This window comes from Aspergillus ambiguus (genome assembly GCF_047715705.1).
Source record: "Aspergillus ambiguus strain CBS 117.58 unplaced genomic scaffold BDV59scaffold_68, whole genome shotgun sequence".
NCBI lineage: Eukaryota > Fungi > Ascomycota > Eurotiomycetes > Eurotiales > Aspergillaceae > Aspergillus > Aspergillus ambiguus.
In genome coordinates this window covers 52,476-75,863 of record NW_027395581.1, presented here as the reverse complement: position 1 = coordinate 75,863, position 23,388 = coordinate 52,476, and the positions used below count along the sequence as shown (strand labels likewise).

General features: G+C 46.2%; 4 protein-coding genes across 4 annotated transcripts; 2 read left to right on the top strand and 2 right to left on the bottom strand.

The window, feature by feature from the left end:
* Positions 1-6,443: 6,443 nt before the first annotated feature.
* BDV59DRAFT_189545 (uncharacterized protein) lies at positions 6,444-7,310 on the bottom strand (the record flags this gene model as incomplete). The annotated part of the gene is made up of 3 exons (XM_073691625.1): positions 6,444-6,548; positions 6,595-6,780; positions 6,846-7,310. The coding sequence occupies one exon, from the start codon at positions 7,308-7,310 to the stop codon at positions 6,846-6,848; it is 465 nt and encodes a 154-aa protein (XP_073542755.1). The 3' UTR covers positions 6,444-6,548; positions 6,595-6,780.
* A 2,095-nt stretch (positions 7,311-9,405) lies between these two features.
* On the bottom strand, positions 9,406-13,310 carry BDV59DRAFT_196840 (WD40-repeat-containing domain protein; the record flags this gene model as incomplete). The annotated part of the gene is made up of 4 exons (XM_073692784.1): positions 9,406-11,152; positions 11,186-11,208; positions 11,271-12,834; positions 12,934-13,310. 4 exons carry the CDS (start codon positions 13,308-13,310, stop codon positions 9,406-9,408), a joined length of 3,711 nt encoding a protein of 1,236 aa, XP_073542754.1.
* Positions 13,311-17,343: 4,033 nt separating this feature from the next.
* Positions 17,344-18,657, top strand: BDV59DRAFT_206483 (heat shock protein 70 family; the record flags this gene model as incomplete). Its single annotated transcript, XM_073694803.1, has 1 exon — positions 17,344-18,657. The coding sequence occupies one exon, from the start codon at positions 17,344-17,346 to the stop codon at positions 18,655-18,657; it is 1,314 nt and encodes a 437-aa protein (XP_073542753.1).
* A 538-nt stretch (positions 18,658-19,195) lies between these two features.
* On the top strand, positions 19,196-21,162 carry BDV59DRAFT_211591 (glycoside hydrolase family 18 protein; the record flags this gene model as incomplete). The annotated part of the gene is made up of 6 exons (XM_073695836.1): positions 19,196-19,303; positions 19,359-19,733; positions 19,784-19,843; positions 19,891-19,960; positions 20,011-20,546; positions 20,599-21,162. 6 exons carry the CDS (start codon positions 19,196-19,198, stop codon positions 20,767-20,769), a joined length of 1,320 nt encoding a protein of 439 aa, XP_073542752.1. The 3' UTR covers positions 20,770-21,162.
* Between the last annotated feature and the right edge of the window lie 2,226 nt (positions 21,163-23,388).

The window sequence follows — 23,388 nt, the reverse complement described above, 5'->3', positions numbered from 1 at the left end:
CCAAGGTGGTCCATATTTTGGGCGTAGTAATTTCGTCTTGTGCCTGAGCCTCTCCATCATCGCCGAACCTTGTAATCAGCATATCTGATAAAGCTCTGTTTGGTAGCGCAGTGTCAATATAGCCAAAAAGAACATGATCGTTGGCTGGACTCTCCCCTGCAACTTCTTCGCGGAATGTTGATTGAGCTGGATCGCCGCCGTTGTAAGAGTTGAGGCGTTCCTTACAAGCAATCATGAATCTTAGCTGTAGAGTTATGAGACGGTATAGGATAGTGATGCATACCTCATAAGCTTGTTCTATATATTCCATTGTACATTGATAAGGAGGACGACATTCTTTGCCAGACGCAGTACACGGCATACAAGGCGCTGTTTTAGAGCACTATTATCACATATCAACTAATGCGAGCATTTAGAATTGGCGTGGTGTACCTTGATCTTTCGGCGACTACACTCAGCGCAAGCTCGTGTACGTTTTGATGCCATATGTACGTTTGCCGCAATGATGGAATGATACTGTAAAAATTCGTGAACGAGAAAACATGCGCCAACAAATAAAAATTTAGGGAGTAGAACCCTGTTTATACTCTCCTCTATCTGTGTGTACTAGGCTACGTAGAACTGGGATAACTCTCTGACATAGACAGCATTATCAAAATTAATTTTCTATTTTCCTGACTGCTCGGCAGTGCAGATAAAAGTGAGACCACCTACAATGCGCGATTTAAGTCTTTCACCTGTCCTTATTAACTTGAATATAAGGATATAAGAATTCAATTCCCTACTTATTGTTTTACGCAGAACATTCAAAATCTATAGGCAAAGTAATACCCATATTCATTGAAAGCTAAATACTAACCTCCCCAGGAAACCTAAATAAAGCCACGCCAAGATGATGAGATATATACAACAAAGCCAACAAGATTCACCTGTTCGTGACTTGATATCGGCAATAAAAATCGGCGACGTTGCGCGTGTGGAGACATACGTAAATCACGGTGGCCATGTTGATACCCGAGAGACAGACACAACACAGAGGCCACTACTGGCCGTTGCCGCTGCCGAAAACCAGGTACATATTGTTCGGTATCTGCTCCGTTGGGGTGCAGCTATAGATGCACAAGACAGATACGGGCGGACGGCCTTGTCCTGGGCAGCAGAGCGAGCTGCGCTGGAAAGTGTGGAACTGCTGCTATCAAGCGGCGCCGACATCAATGCGGAGGATGCAGAGTGGAGAACTCCACTTTCTTGGGCAATTCGAGGGGGCGTCAGCGATGATATCAAAGAATTTCTTCGCGCGCAGGGAGCCAGAGCGGATCTAAACCACGATTCCTACGAAAGGGCACTATACTCCGTTATATCCAGGCTTAACTATGCCCGATGGTGGCCCTTATACACTTTCCTTATGTTGGCGTGGCAGAAACTGCGCGCTATGTTAATTTACGCGAAGCATGCATGTGAAACGCCACATTAATGTGGTGTTATTTAGCTAGCCAACTCCTGCTGTCTCATTTCCTCGGTCATTTGGTCCCAAATGTCTCGACGCCGGAACAATTCAATATCCTCATACGACTCTCCTGTTTTTCTATGGATAAATAGATGTTCCCAGCCACGTGGGCTTGGGGTTCCGACAACCGCCACTTTCCATTCGGGTCTTAGTGTCCAATCCGGTCTGAAAATTTTCTGGTCTATATCAGACTGGACGGTTCCAGAGGGAAGATCCAATTGGAAGTTCTAAGAGCACTTTTGCGTAATCCCAATAACGGGAATCCTTTTTGGGATCTCATTTTGAGTAGTTTTCTTCTCGCGGCTTGTCAACTTAGACCCACGGTGCTAGGCAATGCCCATTAGTACAACTCTTACATAGACATAAAAAACTACTCACGCATCTAGACTTTCGGGAATCTCCTTATGTCAATCTTTCTAGTGGGACTCTGAACTATATTGAGTTATGAACGTGACTGGTTAGATAAGACATCTTTAGTGCGGATTGATGGTCTTTATATATCGATCTAATAACCAGCATCAATTAACATACCACAGAGAGTCTCCGACAGGTGAATCCAGCGTCCTTCCCTATATAGGGACACATAGTAGCACGTACTGTATAACGAAATTACATGCATTTCCCAGTTTTTCCAACGTCTAAATGGACAATAATATCTGGAATGGATACTACTTGCGATAGCTAACACCATGGTACATGCATCATACAGAGCCAGCGGGATTGGACTACACATAGTAGTACGCTAGGTCATAGTCTATATTTAGATATATGCTGTGTCTTGGACATGAAGGGTTCGTTATTAAGTAGACCAATAGTATGGTAGAATTACAGTGGCGAAGATAGTAATTTCCATTAGAGGTAAGCCCTTGGTTGCTTCTAGCTAGTAACACAGTCTTGCGCAAGAGAATACTTGCAGCTTAACATCGCTGCTATTCATGATCCTGTTACATTCTGCAATTGTATAGCATACTTCCCATGGCTGGCGTTTCCACAATTTGGGCACGTGGACTCTTGACCTGAACAACTTATGGATATGGTCCATTTGATCCTCCTCCGCAATCCCGTCCGAACACTCTTCGCACAAAGTATAGATCCGGACCTGACGTTTTGTGGAGAGGATACGAGAGAATGTCGCTTCTATCGCTGGGCCAGGACCATGAGGGACATATGAAGAAGCCCATTCTCTAGAGGCACCTTGTGCGCAGCCGAGACATTCCCAGGAGATAAAGCCCATCATACTAGGAAAGAGTTAGTAAACATAACCATTGGAGTTTAATTTCGGCTGATGTACCCGGTTAATCTATGTGCAATCCGAAGTTCATGAAGATTGTCGGATTTTAGACTTGGGCAATAAGCTCTCTGTTGATTTCCGAGGAGATATAGTTGGGATGTCTCTGAAATGTAGAGAAAGGGGCCTCTTTATGAATCGCTACTGTACTGCCATGTCGGCTTCTAAATTGCACAAGCAAATACCCCGGATCATGCGAGAAAATGCACGAAAATACCAATATGTCTCTATTACGTATCGGCTAATCTCTGGAAGTATTCGCTTTATGGAGTCGTCCCTAAGAAATAGAGACCCGGGTAAACATTTGGGTGGGCGAAATGCGCTGAAGCTCAGGCACGATACTGTAGAGCTGAATATTTGATCAACTATTCACCCGCCAAAACGACGCAGCAGCGTTACTAACTGGTGTCACTTTATAAAATGATGTTCGACCATCTAAAGCAAACATTGAGCCTCGTTGCAATGATAGACCACCGCAACAAGGCTCGCTCGGATTTTAGAGATTGCGCATTCATCAGGACAAAATCTGCAGTGGATACGGGAGGCTGGGTACTCTAGGAAGCGGGATACGGTGTTCCTATACGGCAACTTACCTCAGTTTTGTCGACCAGTTCAGCGGGTCCAAAGGGTCAGTGGGTCCATCAAAATTCACCTAAGTGAGGTAGGTGGGCATCATGGCATTGTCCCCAATGATTGTCGTCCGAACTTAATGACCTCGCAAGACACAGACCTAAGACGTACAGTAATAAAGTCATGAGATCTTTACTTTATCGACCCATTGTGTAACATGCTATATAACGGCGGACCCCTACACAACCGTTTCCCACTGTGATCTCCGCTCATGGTCAGAAGCTTAGGAAGGGACGTTCTCTCATATACAGTACTTACCTGAGTAGCAATATATAAGACCCAATGCCCTGAAGTGAAAGACACCTTTAGGTACATACCCTAAATTTGATACTTACCTGATACCATCTTGCGTTAGTTCTCAAACTGAAGGACACATCCAACGTAGATGAACACTGGTCCCTATCAGGGTACAGAGTTGGTTGGTTGGTTGGTTGGTTGAATTCATACGCTGACCCCTCGCCTTGTCGGCGATATGCAGGCAACAACTATCGCTATCTATGTACTCTCAACCCGTACATGTACCACTCCATAAGAACGAACTTTGAGCCTCGTCAAGGCCTGTCATGGCCTCCGTGCCGGGGTTCCCTTCCTGGCGGTCCCCTTGTCCCGCGGCTGCGAAACCTACCGGATGCTTCTGCAAAAGTCAGCACTGCCCGAAGTGTGCTTTTCTGTGTAGATCCCCCCGAGTCATCCACCTTCCTCCGACGGCCCTTTCCCCCTAACATGACCGTGACGTCGTCCATCGCTTCTCCTATGTCCCTCCGTAACTTCTGTCTTAGAGCGCGCAGTTTTGGGCAGTCGATCAGCACGTGTACTACCGTCTCTTTGGCTCCACATTCGCATTTGTCGTTCAGGGTACAGAGCGGGTCGAAACCTCATTCCGCCCCGGCAAGATACGGCAAGATAAGTTTATTTTCAAACCCTAGTGCCAAGGCGCTAATTTGCAAGTACTATTTATAATTAGACCAATTATATCATACAATGAAATATATTCTGTACCATCACAGTATCTGTATTATACTAGACTTAGTAATATGTACTGATTGATACATAGTCGACAGAACCTGATGGAAGGTTCTATCATAACTGGGCGGTGAACTATCCGATTAGACAAGTTTGTCCACGGCGGGAGCTCGCTCTCTTCCTGCATTCCTCTGCTGCATCCTGCGGTTTAGAGCTGCAGGAGAAGTAGACCCGGGACCTAAAATCACTGGCAAGGTCTGACAGGCAAGACTATTGGTACTGTATATTGCTCGCTGCAAACCCCGCACTGCTTATCATCATGGACCACCTCGTGTTACTGAACGGCTTATTGGATATGAGACGTGTGTGGGCTAACCCCTTGCAGCAGCATACTAATAGGTTTATCGGATCCATTTCTGCGTCTAAGGATGACCAATAGCCTTTTCAGCTATGATGAAGGAGCCTGTTAGACCCAGGTGATCGACCCGTGGGACCAAGATTCGCAATTTGCCCCAACACCGGGTAACTTTGGTCGGACACCTGGTACATTGTATAGCCTAAGCCCTACCCCGGATCCTGCCTCCCACCAAACGCAGCCTGGGTGTCTTGGATTTCTTCCATTTACCGAGTGGGAGAGATGGGAGGAGGATAACTACCACGAGGAACCGAGAGAGCCAGAATTCATTCGCTACACGCTTGCTTGGAAGCTTAAGTTTAACCGCTCAACTGAGGCTAGGGAAACCGAGAAGGACTTGATCGTAACTCCCAGTGAATACTGGGAGAGATGCCTGAAACAAAAAGTCCAACAGTTGGTCCACACCAAGAAACGTAACCGGCGGGTCCGGTGTGAAGACACGGCAATTGTAGTGTCAATAAAACATCGTAACGAGGAATCTCTTGAGAAGCTCTATAAGTCCACTAACATCGACTGGAGACCAGTGGAGAAGCAGCTTCGTAAGTGGAGCAATCTGGTCCGCATAGGCAGAACGCCTCAGGTTGCTATTACATTCCAGTATATAAGAGACGACAATACGCCGGACAAGCGAGGTTCCTCAGCTACAAAAAGAATGCTTGCTGAACGAGACGCAGAGATTATTGCTGAAGAAGAGTCTGAACAACCCTCATAGTGGAGACACGTATATAAACTCATGCGATGTTCTGTGTCTTCGTGCACTAATTTTGAGAAGTGGTGCTGGCAAGATCCTACCGGTAGGAAACACTACGCACTGCGAAAACCCCATCTGGAGAAACTCATAGCCCATGTGAAGAACGGGGGTAAATTGGACACTCACGACGATGTTCCAGAAGATATTCGTCAAGTCTTATACATGGAGGCCCAGCAAAAGCTTGAGAGGAGCTCGAATAAAAGGAATAACCAGAGTGCACCCAGCGCTCAATATCCGGTTAACATTACCAACGTTTTTGCCCCGCAAGGCACGCAAGAGCCTATCATGCCTACGTCACCGCCCAGACCCGCGCCGTCAAACAAAAGATTCAAAATTTCTGGACCCCGAGATGAAGCTGTCAAGGAATACTGTGCATGGCACGAACTGCAGGTAACTGACGAAAAGCGTAAAGCCGACTGGCGTAAGGCACGTGACATAACTCTGTCCAATGGCCTTGACCTTGAACTGGTGGAAGAAGATCAAGAGCACGTGCAATTTCTCATCGAGCAGGGGGTGACAAAGGGGACTGCTCGGCGATTCGTTCGTGACATCCACGAATGGGCTGAATATGCGAGAGCAGATCAGCCACTGGAGGGCACAATCAAGAACCTGGCGATGATTGAACACTGGTACTGTCATATGTGATTGCTTGGGTCTCCTTTGACGGAATAATATGCATAGATTTGCCTTGTACCTACGCTGGTCGTACTATAAGGTCTAATTAGTTCGGTTGTTAGCTAGCTTATTTTCTGATATTCGCGCTTCGCAAGGACTGTTTCCCTGGGTTCACACAGTGTCCCTAGACGTTCAGGCGTATGAAGGTGAGAGACGAAGGATGATCTGCGGGGTTAGCCACTGTAGAGTCCGAGCGGGGTCATGTACAATGTCAGCCAACAACAGACAACCTATTTTGATCTCATTCAGTTTTCCCTTTCCAAGGATTGGAGTGCCTAAACATTTCACCTGGGCAGAAACGACGAGAATCATCTATAAAGTATGATGCGCTCCTAAGTTGTTAAGTCTGGCTAACGGTGAGGAAGATGTGCGAGTACATAATAACTAGTTGCTCTCAATGCAACAACATTATCAGGACTGACAGAATCGACACCTGTCGCAATACCATCCACCCTCCTACCGACAGAGTGAATTCAAATGTTACACCTCGATCCGAAATCTGTGGCCCCTGTAGTTTGCCTACACCCGAGTCTCAATAAGACAACCGACCGGTTCGTAGCTCCTAGCCAGGGCGACACTGACAACGACTACTAACAACGACATAGAGCAAACACCATCATATAAACAACGATGGATCACGAGGATTGTCGTATAGTGGTGGCCCGGACGTATAATCTGTGGTGAAAGGCGGGATGCTGTTTATACCGTTGTCGTTGTGAACTCGGGCAATATCCTTATTCACTTTGTTCTGCGCGGGAGGGTTTGCCGGATAAGCGTGTACCTTTTGGCTTAGCCGTACAATAACAACGGGCAACTTGTTATTTTCTGGTAGGTGTGCAACCTCTGGATCATAAGAGGTATTTGCAATGTCAAATACAAGGAATACGCGCGTTTGCCATCTCTGCTTTGCTAGCAGTCTCATCTTAGGCTGATGGCTATGTGGATAATGTATTAAATTGTTGTCTTTCAAGATCTGGTAAGCCGCCGGAAGTATTTGCTCTGAAGCACACCATGATCGCTCCCAATATGTGCTTTTGTCTGAGATAATAACGAGGACTCGAAGAGGCGTATCTTCCACCATTTGGGCGTCTGTATTATTAGCTCGATACACTATGGTTCAAAGACCTCGAATCTTACCCTTTACAGCCTGAAGCTGTATAGTATTATGTAGTGCTATTGGTCACTGTAGACTTGCGTAAGTCGGCATCCGTTTGTGAGTGGTACATACCCCTTGGAGAAACGCGCTCTCAGGAATGGATTTATTCGTATTCCGGTCTTCCGGTGACCCGCAAAATGACTAATAGTCATGTGACCACAATCACTCCAGGCTATAGTCTGCGGATAACTGAGACTTCCATGCATAAAAATGACTAACTCCCTTGACACTGTGATGGTAAGAAAGGCTTGATATGTATCACCTGCAACCGCAATTTTCTGACCGTGCCTTCTTAGCCGGCCAAGGTCGAAGAATGATCACAAAAGAGACTCGTATCGACACATAGACCGTTGATATGCACATATATCCTGGTTGCACCTCCCATTGTTTGCTTAACCTAGAATATTTCTCCCGTTAAATGCCCGACAATAAGAAGCAAGCTTGGAATGACTTAGGGGCGATGTGCCGTGATGCAGAATGCCTATACAAGCCCACAAACTCTGTTTAGGATGGCCAAATTCGCTACTGAAGGGTCCGAAACTAGTTTCTATGTTCTGTATAGAGAGGCTTGTTTTCAAACCCTAGATGCCAAGGCGAACTAATCTAAATAGGTTTAAGCCAGTATTTGACTTATTGCTTCGTAGATCGGCCGGTCTACGTGAAACGAGAATATACAGTACCCTGTAAACTGTATTATTACGTATAATTATTACGAAACTAGAAAATAAACCACGACCACCATGACGTCGCCGGAATTCAGCAACCATCAACCTTCTTAACCCACCATAAAAATGGCGAGAGTCCTCGAACCGTGGCAGCGTGAAATGGTAACAAATGCACGAATTGCTATTCCTCAATTGTCTGAACACTACTGTAACTAAACTATAACTCCGTTGATGCTACAATGCGTACATGGAGTTTTTATCACGGCTAGTACGATACATTCACATTCTTGCCAAAAGTAGATCGATATACTGTACAGTGCATACTTGGACTTGTCTACCTCCATCTTTCGCCAGGAGATTATACAGCAGTCACCCGCCCGTCGAATGACTACTCTAGCAGCTCAGACAGATGCAAGTTTTGGCAAATAAATTATGCGAGACAACCACTACGTACAGATACTTTAGCATAATCTGAAGTAACGAAACGTGCTCGTTGCTTGGTATATACGGTTTATTCCGCAAAGGTTCACTTGACATATGTGCAATTTGAACAGACCACGTGACCACATTCCTTGCACTGGGGTTGGACATTATAAACCTTTGGGCCATCATGGCAATTGCACTGAAGAAATGTTAGCATACTTTCAGCTTGGCTTCCTTCTTATACACAACAAGCCCATTTAATCTTACACATATGTACATGTACGTGCTCTGCTTCGGGTATATATCCGAGTTGGAAAAGGAATAGCAGTGAGAGTGTCTTTCGCTATAATAATAGAGGCTCACCTGGCTTTGTTAATAACCACATTTAACACCATTATTTATTGAGATGAGCTCAAACCATTACTATGACTTACTTGATCCACTATGATTCTAGCGTGTATGAGGCGTATATCACCGAATTGTGGCAGCTGCAGGCTATTCATACATGGCGACAACAAGGAGCCATCTGAGACAAGCCTTTTCGGATTCTGAAGAAAACGCATGGTAAATGCCAAAGGAAAAAAAAAAATCATCAAAACTAAGCGCTTCCACCTTTAGATTACTTTGCCTTCAAAAACAATAGATCCTTTCTAAACCACAGGGCCATATGGGCACAAGTGCGGGGTATCGTGAAAACGAAAGTAGTCTGACTAAGCCACGTGAGTCGATTAGGCGATGGTATCTACTAATGCAAGAGATTGTTAAAGACGGCCAGATAATTCTGTCCTTCAAAAGGCTTTTCGTTCTAGGACATCGACCTAGCAAAGTACACTCTGTGAGACATATTGGAATCAATCTCAACGAGCAAACAGGTAACGTGGATGAGGAAACCGTAGGAAGAAAACGACAGGTAGTTGGCACATAACTTGCGTTTAGGTACAGACTTCTATAAGGGAGATATTTCCCGATGTGTGCCCCAGGGCAATTGTACGTTCTTTCGCCGACGAACAAGATGGACGACACAATGGTGGTAGCCATAAAACCTTTCTGCCGTGGAGCGATAACCAATTGTCTTCTATCAATAACTCAGGGGGAGTAAGAGAAGGATTGTTGGGCGAAAACTGAATACTCAGTTTCCCAAAATCTGTTTCTCGGACAGTACCTTGATTTGAGAATTCAATGTCATTGACAATGCCGTCAACAGAGAGGCTTTGTTTCAATGCCCCATCGACAGAATTCCAGATCTTGATTGTGTTATCAATGGAACATGACGCTAGCAGCTGACAGTTTGGTGAAAATGCCACAGCCGTCACAGCCCCTGAGTGACCAGTCAGGGTGTGTTGCAGAGTTCCACTACTGGTATTCCAGAGTTTAGCTGTACCATCATTGGAGCCGGATAGAAGAAGTCGTCCATCTGGTGAGAATTTAACGGTCCAAATAAAATCTAAATGGCCCTCCAAAGTTTGTTGTAGGGTCCCAGTCACGGCATTCCAGAGCTTGACTGTCTTATCAATAGAGCCAGATGCCAGCATCTTGCCATCGGGTGAAAATTCGACAACACCAACTGAGCCTGAATGTCTATCTTTAGCCTGCACTGAGGACTTAATAGAATTCCCTTGCAGGGTTTCGCTGCAGGTGTCCCAGAGCTTAGCCGTACTGTCGAAAGAGCCTGATGCCAATAGTTGGCTGTCTGGTGAGAAAGCTACTGCCGAAACAGAGAATGCGTGGCCCTCTAGAGTTTGCTGCAAGGCACCGGTGGCAGTATCCCAGAGCCGAATAGTACCGTCATGGGTGCCAGAGGCCAGAAGTCGGCCGTCGGGCGAGAATGCTACAGCTCCAACCGAACCTTGATGCCCATCCAGAGTCTTTGGCAGAGATCCTTCGACGGTAAGCGTTTGCTTCAAGGTGCCATTGCTGGTATCCCAGAGTTTTAGGGTACTATCATGGGAACCTGACGCTAATACCTGGCCGCATGACGAGAATGCAACGGCCCGAACCCAGTCTGAATGATCTTCCAAAGTCTGTCGCAGTAGCCCAGACGTAGTATCCCAGAGTTTTATTGTCTTGTCATGGGAGCCAGATGCCAGCACTTGACCGTCTGGAGAAAAGGCCACGGCCTGGACTGGATATGTATGACCCTTGAAAGTATGTCTCAAGGAGCCGGTGGTAGTATCCCAGAGCTTAACTGTGCAATCAACTGAGCCAGATACTATAAATTGGCCACTTGGCGAGAAATCCACAGAACAAACCGATCCAGAATGGTCGCAGAAGGTTCTTAGCGGGGCTCCAGTAACAGCATCCCAGAGCTTCACGGTATTATCATGAGAGCCTGACGCCAGTAACCGACCGCATGGCGAGAAGACGATAGTCCTAACCAAAGCTAAATGACCCTCTAGACTCTGTTGTAATGATCCAGTCGTAGTATCCCAGAGTTTGATAGTCCTGTCATGAGAACCTGTTGCCAGCATTTGGTTGCTTGGGGAGAAAGCCACCGCTCCGACAGCGCCTGAATGGCCTTCTAGAGTCTGTAGCTCTAAACCCCACAACTTTTCGACCTTAATCAACGTTTTGATCGAGTTGGGTAGCTCAGCGCGATACAGTGCCCTGACTTCAGACCTTTCTGGTGCGAAAATTAGGCACGAAGAATATAGTTGGAGCGGCGAAATGTCAGCAACGTATCTATTTCGAAGTATAAATCGCCGCATATCTAACATAAAATGGACTGTTTCAAAATCCTTTTATTCCAAGTCAGTGATTTCACTCTCTTATTGGCAGAACAACAGGGCCTCAAACTCACGTGTGCGACTGATTGTAATGTACGCATCATCGCTAAAGCTTCAGATATAACGCCCAGAAGACTCATAGCCTCAACCCAATGGAGAAAATGCGTCTTAAGGAATGGAATAACAATTAACATTCCTGTGGCAGGTTCTCCGCTTCGTATCAAATGCTGCACCCAGTACCGACAGGAATATTGTAGTTCCGGGGGTAGACGATGATTAATGCAATTCCCGTTGACTTCACTGCGTTGTGCGCCGTCACCATCTAGGTTGCATATATTTTTCTTCAGCCTCTGATGCATGATGTTTATGCATCGCGCTATGAGCCTTCGATGCACCTTTCTTTCATCTATCCAGAATAGACTGCTATCCTTTGTTTGGGGGTTCAGAAGGAAGTCCCTGAAGGATAGATGGTATAGCCTCACAGGTATTTCCGAATCGCCGGGTATTCTAAGAACAGAGTGAAAAGGTCTCAATCGATTGTTGATGTCGTCCTCCTCGATCTCTAAGAGGCGAGAGAGAGCACTGACAGAAAGTGGAGTGAAAAGGAGAATAACAACTCCGATAATATCTTGAAATTCTCCAATCAGCTGACGCAACTCCCATTTGTCCTGACCTATAAGGAGTTGATTTAGCACGGGCATATATGTGTTATCCATCTTCGAAGCATAGACGGCCTGATCTGCAAGAATCGCATCAAGACGTTTCTGGGGATCCCAATTCGCGTCACTAACAAACCGGCATAAAGTAGCTGCGGAAATAAATAGCGGAACGGATTTTTCGATTAGGATCTTGATAGAATTTTCCCCAGGCCAGTCGATCGGAAATGATTGCTCCTGCCTCAATTTGGAAATTCGATCCTTGATATACAACGATATGTCGTGTTCAATCACTTGATCTGGAATCTCATGGAGGACTAGATCCTGGTAGTGATTCGGAATTCTCTCAAATCCCAAATGGATTGGCAATACCGGCCTGCTTGTTAAGAAAATTCGTACTTGCAGTGAACTTGACTCTTGGATTCGAGGTAAGAGGTGGAGAATGAATTGGATATCATCGCCCCTGTCGCATTCATCAAGTGCATCGATCACAATCACCATAGGCGTATTTGTACCATATTTGAGTGTAAAAAGTGGCTGTAGGATAAGTTTCTCAAATTGTTCCCTAAGCACTCGTTCAGATATGTCCGGATCAATCTCGATTGCGTGTTGGATTTTGAGGCTCAGCTCAGGTATAGTGTTTCCCAATTGTTTGGCGAGTGTCGAAAACAGTACCTTGGCATTTCCTCGATCTTCTTCACCTCTTTTGAAGAAAAAGCTTGCTGCAAGGCGATTTTGGCGCTTTAATAGGCCTGCAACAGTCCGGGATATTGTTGACTTTCCCGTCCCCGCCATGCCGTTCAACCAAAAGATACATTCTCCATTGGACATCCGGGACCAGTTGTCAATATCGCGGAGAACGTCGACTCGGGTCCCCTGAAGGCATTCGATATGTTGGTTCTCATAATCATTAAATGCTGCCCCTTTTGCGACACGTAACCGACTAAGATCTATCTTTTGGTTCATAATATCGGCGAGTTTCCTTGATTATATAGCGTTAGCTCGTTAACATATGGTCGGTAGCGTTGTATATGCCTACGTTTGGTCAATGAGCAATGACAAACTAAATGACGTTTTATACCTCTCGATTTCGTTAATGGCCTTGATTACCTCCTCATGGCTCAAAGGCCATTTGAAGGCCCGAAGACCCCATTTCCTCATTCGCCTCTGTGTTTTCTGGGGGTCGATTTTTCCCATCAATATTGTGAGAGTCGAGGAGCACTTTGCAAGATTGTCAATTAGGTCGTCGGACGTACCCAACTTCATACGATCCGTGCTCTGGAGAAGATTGTTAAGCGATTTTAGTACCCGGGAAAGGGCATCAACCTCTTCCTGAAGGTGAATGATGTCTTGTCTCGCTTCATCGACTTTCCTAATGTAATTACCACATATCTGTGCGATGGCTGCTGTTAGCTGGATGACTGCGATTACACTTGCTGCACCAGAAAGCGGTTCCATATTCGCGACCGTCAGGATAAGGTCGCCAAAAATAAGGAAGCATCTATCGAGCAACGGTTGAGAATATTCTTTGGGGTGTTGGCAGACTACAACCCACACGGAAGAAAGGAGAAAAAGAGGGGCATGGCCCAGGAAGTGAGGCTGAGCATGGTGACATGCTTCCTTATTGGCGTGCCATGCTCCGTAAATCTGCGGTATTTAAGATACATAGTATTATACAGAGCCGTGTATTAATACCTGTTAGATACGGAACATACTATTTAAGTGTTATTCATTTTAGGTTTAGCGTTTCATGGATTAGGGTTCGAAAAGCAATCTCTCTGTACAGAACATAGAAACCAGTTTCGGGCGGCTCAGTATCTGTTGCTGTAGGTACAGTATGGTCAAAACAGAATATTGTTTCCTTGACTTATTCTTCTTCCTTATAGTGTTGGATTGTTATACCGGCATAGCGAAAGTGACCTTCCGCGCTGTCTTTTCTTGCACCGACCGCATCGATGCACGTTTGCAGAAACGTATCGAAGCCCGAACTAGGATCAGCTTCGTAACGTTTTCAATCTCGCTTGGTATAGCTCTTCAGTTCAGAAAAGAATTCCTCGATAGGATTTAGATCCGGTGAATATAGCGGCAGGTACAATAGTATAACCCCGGCTTCAGAGCACATTTCCTTGATCTTCTCAGAGTGATGAAAAGACGCGTTATCCATAATTAGCACGGACTTTGGCTCTGGCCATCTTCCGCAGTGCTGTAAAACCTACCTAATAAAATCCTCAAAAACTGTGGCATCCGTCGATCCTACGAAGACACGAGAAAGAAGTATACTATCTTAGGTATAGGCAGGTAATATCTGATAGCGTTGTCCCCGATGGAACTTCGCCACTTGAACGGGTGTTACTCCCAGTGGAGACCAACCGGTCCTTCTAAAACCTATCCTTTTATCACACCCAGACTCATCCATATAGACGAGTTGATATGAATGAAGTTCAGTTAGTTTATGGAAGTAGAAATCTCGTAGATCAAGGTTTCGCTCTTTTGCTTTCTGTTGGGCTTTCTTTTTCGTCCATCCCGCTGCGGAAAGAGTTCTCTTTATACTCGAAGGTGATACTGAAAAGCGCAATTCGGGCAGTGCTAACTTTTGCAGAAGCATCCGGTAGGTTTCGCAGCCGCGGGACAAGGGGACCGCCAGGAAGGGAACCCCGGCACGGAGGCCATGACAGGCCTTGACGAGGCTCAAAGTTCGTTCTTATGGAGTGGTACATGTACGGGTTGAGAGTACATAGATAGCGATAGTTGTTGCCTGCATATCGCCGACAAGGCGAGGGGTCAGCGTATGAATTCAACCAACCAACCAACCAACCCTGTAATCAGTGTTATAGAATGGCACTGGTATGTGCATTGACGTCAGGGGCAAGATAGGAACAAGGAAGGGGCGTTGACGGTTTGCCTTGTCGGGCAAACTTGCTCCCCAAGGTGGGTGGGGCTGCTGACCTAAAGAGACGGGGCTACACGTGGGTTGTTTGCATTCACCCATGGGTAGTTTGCATTATTTGCATATACCCGTGGGTTGTTTGCATTCACCCATGGGTAGTTTGCATTGTTTGCATATACCCGTGGGTTGTTTGCATTCACCCATGGGTAGTTTGCATTGTTTGCTCGATACCCACGAGGGTATACCCCCGGGGTATACCCACGTGGGTATACCCACCATACAAAATCCGTGGGTAATTTGCATTGTTTGTTCTGTCCGATTTTTCGGGGTCTCTGGCAACCCCCGCAGAATAATTTTTGTTTGAAAGAAAAACTCTGATGGCATTTTCGACTCCTGATGAGGACGAATTTTGATGACATACATTTTCCTATGAAGCCTGCTATGTAAACCTCTACAGTAGATGCTTCGCTCACTTAACTACGTTCGCTATTCGTATTAGAACTCTACAAAAGTACTGGCTCATACTGCATACATACTCATACGTAGGTACATCCATACATTCATACACGAGTATAAATGTGTCGCTAGTATGTAAGAACACGATCTGCAACAGAATGAATAACCGACCTGTGGATTAGGCGCTAGTCAAGTCACTCTGAAAGTTGAAATTCACCGTAATATTTAGATGCTGAGAATATAGTTTGCACATATTGTACTGTACGTAACCTATGGGCTAAAGAGCGGCACTGTCGGGAGTTCGCGGGCTCAGTCTTTAACCTAGAGTGGTCTTCGACTCGAGATTTTCTATTAGCTTTATTTTATGTATCTAGCATCGCCAAAAACATTCATAAACCGTACTGTTCGCGTTTTGTTGAGGCACGAAACGTTTTGTTCATGCTTGAACAGTACAGCATAAGCCACAACGCAATTTGAGATGTCCACTCAAGATACTAAACTTTCATCGTGGACTTGCAGCGAATGCGGGCACTGGTGTTGGCAAGATCCTATCTGGAAAAAAGACCCCAGTATGGGTTCTACTTACATCTGAAAAAGCACTGCTAATATACATAAAGGTGACGTATCGGACATCGAAAGTGATACCCAGCAGTCTCCGTGCTTTGAGACCTGCCCAAAGATTGCAAACTCAAGTAAAACAAATCTGCAATGTGCACCAGTCTCTTTATATACGGTTAATATCAATTTCTTCCTAGCGAAAAGTGGACATGAAAATGTCGTATCAATATCATCCGCGAAACCTGCGCCGTCGAATAAACATCTCAGTATCGTCGGTCCGCGAGATATTGCGGTGAAGGAGTATTGCGAATGGCAGGAAATGCAGATTACTGATGAAGCGCGCAAAAACGACTGGCGAAGGGCCTGTGATATAACTCTGTCCAATGGCCTTGACCTAGAGTTGGTTGAAGGAGATCAAGAGCATATGCAGTTTCTCATGTCGGAAGGAGTGACAAAGGGGACTGCGCAGCGATTCATTCATGACATATCTAAGTGGGTTGAACATGCCAGGAAAGGTCAGAAATGGGAGTAGAGCACTCAGGGGAAGGGAAACGAAAACCATCGCCCCGGAGCATTCAACAGTACAGTACACCTACATACTGCCAGACAACGGTTACTTTAGCTTAGGTCTCTACATTACAAAACTCGCCCTACTTAATATTTACAATAACTAGAGGCCCTGTATTAAGCCATAGCAAATTCCATGTGAAGATGGATGTATTATCGCTGTCGACGGTGCCGTCCAGCGCGGTATGTTGTACTCTCCGGAGAAATTGCGCATATGAGGAGTTGCTCTTCTATGCCGGAAAGTAGTTCTCGCGGCCTTACTTTTCGACATTGACAGAGCAATGCCATAGAATTGTCCATAAATTTAGTACAACGCTTACTTTGACATGGGCTTACAACAATGTATATGGCTCGCTGTAAGAATACGCCAGGTAGACAATTTTGAATAGCACTATAATTAGCTGAATATTCACTTATGGGATGGAATTACTATTGGGTTGTGGCAGACCAACCCTACTCAGTCACGTGCGCTTGGCTTACCAGAGGGACATTACCCATGTGGGTATACCCCCGGGGTATACCCACATGGGTATTGAACAATGAATACTTCCGAGTAGGCTTTTGGCCTTCTGTCGTTCCCTTACTGCCTTAGTCGGATCTACTAACCTCCCAAGTTTCTCTGTTCATCCTGCCAATAACTGTCTACACTTGATTAAAACTGATTATAAAATACCACGCTGAGCCTTACGATCTATCACCTGTCGAGGCGCAAGACATTTGATTTAGGTTACGGGACGCTGTATAACCCACAGACGTGCCCCAAAGAAGTGACACGATGCCCGTGGCCGGTAAGTACGGCCGTTCGATATCTGATTCTCCTTGAAGTGACAATGGTAAACAGCAATTACCCTTGGACACACGTATTGCTCTATTGCCGTCTTGCGCAACCGGAAAGTCGAAATTATACCTGATGAGCATGGATGTACAAAAATTAGATGTGCTCACCTGCTTTCAAGCAGGACAAATACGAGAACTCAGAATTTGGGAACCTCGGTACTGTTGTATAATAAGACCGTCAATGTGATGTTCCGAAAGCTCAAAGTGCTAGCAGAGTCGTTTACTGGCGAGTGCCTGTATGAAGTCGTCATTGCGGTTCCAGCTTCCCACGTGGATTTACAGCGCCAGGCCGTAAAGACTGCTGCTAACGAAGCTGGCTGGAAAGTCCTACGTCTGGTTAACACTGCTGTCGCTGCAATGATTGCGGTCTTTCTCCCCAGACAACCCAGCACCCGAGCTATTATCCTAGACATCGGGGCAACTCGAGCGGATGCTACAATTGTTGAGGCATGGCAAGGTGTCTACGAGGTAAAGTACACAGCTGGGGACCCCCGGCTTGGAGGAAATGCATATAATGAAGAGCTGTTGAAGTTCTTCGGTCATCTATCGCCGGCGGATTGCTCCGATCCGGAGGCATATTCCATGCACGAATTGTGCGAATACGTGAAAAAGTCACTCTCATTAGGAGATACCAGTCAGTTCAAAGAGGGCCGTGTGATCACAAGGGATGAGTTTGAGGGAATGTGCGGAGATATCTTCTGTTCCACAATAGGACTGATTTCCGACGTCCTGCGCAACGCCAATCTGGACAAGGACGCTGTGAATGAGATTATTCTTATCGGAGGGTCCGCAAATATCCCTAAGCTTCGGATTATGGTATCGGAGTTCTTCGGCCGACCGCTAAACGACCTCCAGTGCCCTGAATTAGCCGCCTTAAGAGGCGCTGCCTTATATGCTGGTTTCCTCTCCGACCGTTTGTTCCCTTATGAATTACTTGTGCTCGATATGATTCCCAACGCCCTGTACCTCGAACTACTCCCAAACGTGATGATACAAGTATGGCCAGGCAACACAGCCGTTGCACAGAAACGGACAACTTGCATATTAGCTGGCTGTGACCAGCTACCTCGCTCCCTCCGCCTTATCCAGGGAGACTCAAAATCTGAAAGAATTGTTGGAGCGTTTGATCTTACGTATTTTTTAACGCTCCCTGCTTGGCAGCGCCAGTCCATAGAACTGGAAGTGAACAGTGACCTTGACGGAATCCTGAATGCAACGCTAACGGCGACGGACGTGGAGACTGGCGCAATTGTTACTGTCCCACTCGACAAGGAGTGCTCTTCCGGATTAGAGATGTCGCCGCGCAGTGAGGGAACTGACTCCAGCTGCGATGATCTAGAGTCCTACGTGCATATTGCTAGGAGTTTGGCGGATGACCTTCCTTTGAAACGACAGCAAGAGTTACAAGGTGCGCTCGATGCTGCAGAGTCTTGGTTGAATCTCGACGGACAACCAGCCAATGAGGATACGTTCAGGCTTGTAGAGCTCCTCGTTCGGTAAGCTACACACTTTCTTAGAAAACCTCCAGGGCATTATGCGTCGTAACGGGATCTAATTAATCTTAGGACTGTTGATGAGACCGTAGATAGTGAAACAATCTCCGATATTGAGATTTAGTCCTAGTTATCATGTACAATTGTATGTCCCTTACGGACGAAAACGAATGGCGTCTGGGGTCCAATTTTGTATATCGTGGCAGAACGGACATCCTAGAATTAACGTAGCTAATGAACTATATCGCTTGTACTGAAGCAAGAGCAATCAGAAAAAATTCTAGTTGGCATAGGACGAATACCGTAGACATCAAGATTGGCTAGTGAGAACTTCAGAACGGTATGTTTGATCTCTTGGCTTTCTTCCCAATTTTCCTTCGTGGGTGGTTCCCTGCGGTGTAGCTGCGGCTAGGATGTTTGTGGGGCAAGGGCAAACACTGTATGTGCCTGGAAACGCTATAAAGCCCAGTGACTGCATTGTCATCGCTACTACCTGCAACAGTACAAGCTCTCTTCTTTTTCTTCCATTGAACGAGGTTGCGGCAATGAAGATCAGTTATCTCCTTGCTATCCTGAGCACCATTGCTGCTTGTCCTGAGGCTACCGCAGGGCTCACAGCAGGCTACAAAACAGTTGCGTACTACGTAAACTGGGTATGTTACCGGTACTCCACCCTTTGAGCTGGAGACTAATTTGAGAGCAAATGAGGCTATCTATGCCCGGAACTATCAACCACTGGATCTTCCCGCGTCCCAGCTCACCCACGTGCTTTACGCTTTCGCTCAGATAGACGATCAAACAGGGGAGGTACATTTGTCCGATACTTACGCCGACATCGAGAAACACTTCCCCACAGACTCATGGAATGATGTTAGAAAGAATGTTTACGGCTGTATTAAGCAATTAAACATGCTGAAGAAGGAAAACCGTCAACTGAAAGTTCTCCTCTCCATTGGAGGGTGGACATATTCTTCTAAGTTCGCAGGCCCAGCCAGTAGCGACCCGGGAAGAAAGAAGTTTTCCACTTCTGCGGTGAAACTTCTTGGGGACTTAGGCTTCGATGGGTTAGACATTGACTGGGAGGTAAGACAGGTACAATATCCCTCCAGAACCTGGATCGTTCACACGCGCAGTATCCAGAAAATAGCCAGCAGGCAGCGGATATGGTCTTACTGCTAAGAGACCTAAAATCAGTGTGTTTTCTTTTTACATCGCATTGAGGCTCGACTAAGAACCATAGGCCATGACGGAATATGCAGCAAAATATGCCGGCGGCAAACCGTTTTTACTGTCTGTGGCTTGCCCTGCAGGTATGTCTACGTGGAGATATCATACCACATAGCGGAGTTAACATGTCAAGGCCCGGACAAGTATGAACGATTGAAGATATCAGAAATGGATACGTACATTGATATGTGGAATCTAATGGCTTACGACTACTCCGGAAGTTGGGACACTCGTGCCGGACATATGTCAAACGTGTACACTTCTTCATCGGAGCCCCAGTCTACTCCATTTGAAACTGACCAAGCCATATCATACTATATTAAGCACGGTGTCAATCCTTCAAAGATAATTCTGGGAATGCCTCTCTATGGAAGATCCTTCACCAACACCGATGGGCCAGGTACCTCGTTCAGCGGAGTGGGTCCCGGAAGCTGGGAAAAGGGCGTATGGGACTACAAAGATCTTCCCAAACTTGGGGCGGCTGAGCACAATCTTCTTCAACCTGTTGCTTGCTACTCCTATGACCCAGCTACACGCACGATGATCAGCTATGACAATAAGGAAGTGGCTCGAGTGAAAACGCAGTACCTCAAGTCCCGAGGGCTCGGGGGTGCGATGTGGTGGGAGAGTAGTGGTGATAAGGATGGAAGTGACAGTTTGATAGCCACGGTAAGTTGGTATCGTCCAGGGGTATTAAATACGGTATGCTAACACGCTCAAGGTTGTGGAGTCACTTGGCGGTGTGGGCGCTTTGGATAAGACTTTGAATGAGCTGGATTACCCGACGTCTCCGTATGAGAACATAAGGTCAACCAAAGGCAAAAATAGTACTCGGGTAGAAACGAGACCAACGGCTGCGAGGATCGAGGGTCAGTCTAAAGGGTGTACCTGATGCATACTCTAAGTTCTAGGATGCATATAAAAGGCGCACAGCTCACTAGGCTGTCTACCAAACAAAGGCATCGTAATGGAGCTTGAAATTCTTCACACCAAGGCAAATGCGTGCATTGGCGCTGCTCGAATTTCTCTTGATAATATACAATTTCTACCTCCCCATATCGTGAATGAAAAGAATATCGTCCGGCTTACGGGGATCTTCTACAACTATGGATGCGAAAGACTGGCCCACGAGAATCGAGTTCCTGCACTTGTGTCTGTTGAGACCCTTCAACGTGCGTTAGAGGCCTCAGACTTATTCCTCAAGTCGCTTAATTCTGTTGACCCCCCTTTCCTTCCGTTACCCGAAGGGTTCTATGTTGTAGGACTTTTCGGACGTCATCGTTGTGAGGCTGCGAAAAGATTCTACACAGACGAGCGGGAACGGTGGTGGACTGTTACTCTTTTCAACAAGGATGGTACTATTCAATGCTCGTTCAAACTCCGTGGTTAAAATACTGAAGCAAAAACAGCGATTCCGACGCATTTGCTCGAATCAATTGCTGAAGAATATAGCAACTCGATGCCGCTCCCAGACGGTGTGATATATTACAAGATTCGAAAAAATCAGCTAAATGGACGAGCCATTGCCGCCTGCAAATGGATAAATCGGCTTAGCACCAGCTCTAAACGGAATGATTTTAGCATACTACAAACTAAAGAGGACTATGAACCCTTGCGCAATGCGCTTGACTCCCTGTTGCCTTTCCCAGCGCTGCTCTACGATTTTCACCTTGGAAACCTCCGCAGGATATTCCGAATGAAATGCTCTGAAGAACTCGCGTTTTCTGTCTCCCGTATCTGCAATGTGTGGTCCATGTTGTTAAAGGACCTTGATCCAGGACTTCTGGATCTAGTTACGGTCAAGGAACTTGAAGGACGCTCGCCGCTTTGGTCCTCAAAGGATCACGAACACGTTAATAAATGCTTTTCTAGTGGTCGGCTGTTCCCTAACGTTGGCAACAGCAGCAATCGGGCCCTACTAAAGAAGCGTGTCCTGGCCATTGATTCTATCATACCTTCTATATCCACCTTTCTGGAGAATACGAAGCTTTTAGAGCCTGCTGCTATTGCCATCAGACAGATTCTACCGGGAAGGTTTTCTGGGACAATACTGAAGATGATGAAAAAGTGCTACAAGGGCCGAGACGATAGTTCGTCTCAAAACCTAGGATTCTGGTCTTCTTACCGACGGCTGTGGCTGATGGCCATCCGCATGTTCCCCTATCTCACAACTTTTAGGCCTCTTCAAGGTAGAGGAAAGCATAAAGCAGTCTTTTCCGGAAACTACCAGGGCTTTTTCATAACATCGGCCACACAATATGGGTTTCTATTGCCAAGGATTAAGCAAAACTCTGTCCAAGAAGTGGATAGATTTCCTGGAACTCTGGTCAATCCACCGACGACAGCAAGTGGTTGGTGTGACTGGAACGGGTGGAAAAGGTGTGGAATGCCTAATACGGACATTTTTGAGGATATTGCGCCTTACCTCTCCTTGGAGAATATCTATCATTCTCCACAGCCTAGAAACGTACCAGTCCTTGCGCCATTCATTGTCGCTCAAGATATATTCTGCTCCTTTTTTGGCTCGATGGCGGACTGGCCCCAGGGCTTACCAGATGGACTGAATCGGGATGTCTCCATGAGTCCAGTAGAGAACTTGTCTCAGGATGCCTCCATGAGCCTAGTAGAGGACTCACCTGACCGTGTTGAACATATGCAACTCGCCTCAACCACCACCCAGCTTGAAGCACCACGAATAGAAACGCCGGTAGACTATCCACCATTGAGACTACAATCAAACGACACTGGCTCAACTATATTACCAAGTATCGTTCAGATCACCTCGCCGCAGGAGGTTACGACTCGCCAACCCCTTCTACCAGCTCCACTGGCTATTGACAATAACTCTGTCGATCTAATTGCAGAGGATTCCGGTGGTCCCCCTACACCATTTCCACCCGCGCTGGAATATACCGAAGAAGATCTGTGGGAGTCTAGAACCCTAAAGGAGCTGCAAAGAATGGCTCCAGAGGATGCCAGAAAACACTTTGAAACAAACGAAGCGGGCTATCAATATGCGATATATGTCTATGATGATCCACATGAACCACGTTTCTACTATTTCAACCCAGAGCAAATGAATCTACTGCAACAATTTCTTTCAAAGAGACATGGGTGGTGGTTTGCAACGTTTAATAAAATGCTAGTCACAATTGATCCAACCGATATACCGTCGTACATGGAAAGAAATCGTTTGATCATCTGTGGCCAGAATAAAGAGCAGCTCTATCGAGCACTAAGAAATGAGGAGCCTGAGCTATAGCTCGGAGCAGCTCCTAAGTCACCTTCCACTATTATCACATAGAGGCGCGGGCATTGTTTTGTACTGTATGTGGCATATCTAGATTAGTAATACGAGCGAGTGTAGCCATAGACGCTTCCATACCAATGCTCAGGCATACCAAAGAAAGGTACCAAATTACACCTTCCTTGCCTACGCTTCGGTATGCCTAGGCATTGTATCTCTATGCCTAGGCGGTAGGATCCCTACGCCTACGCCTTCGTATGCCTG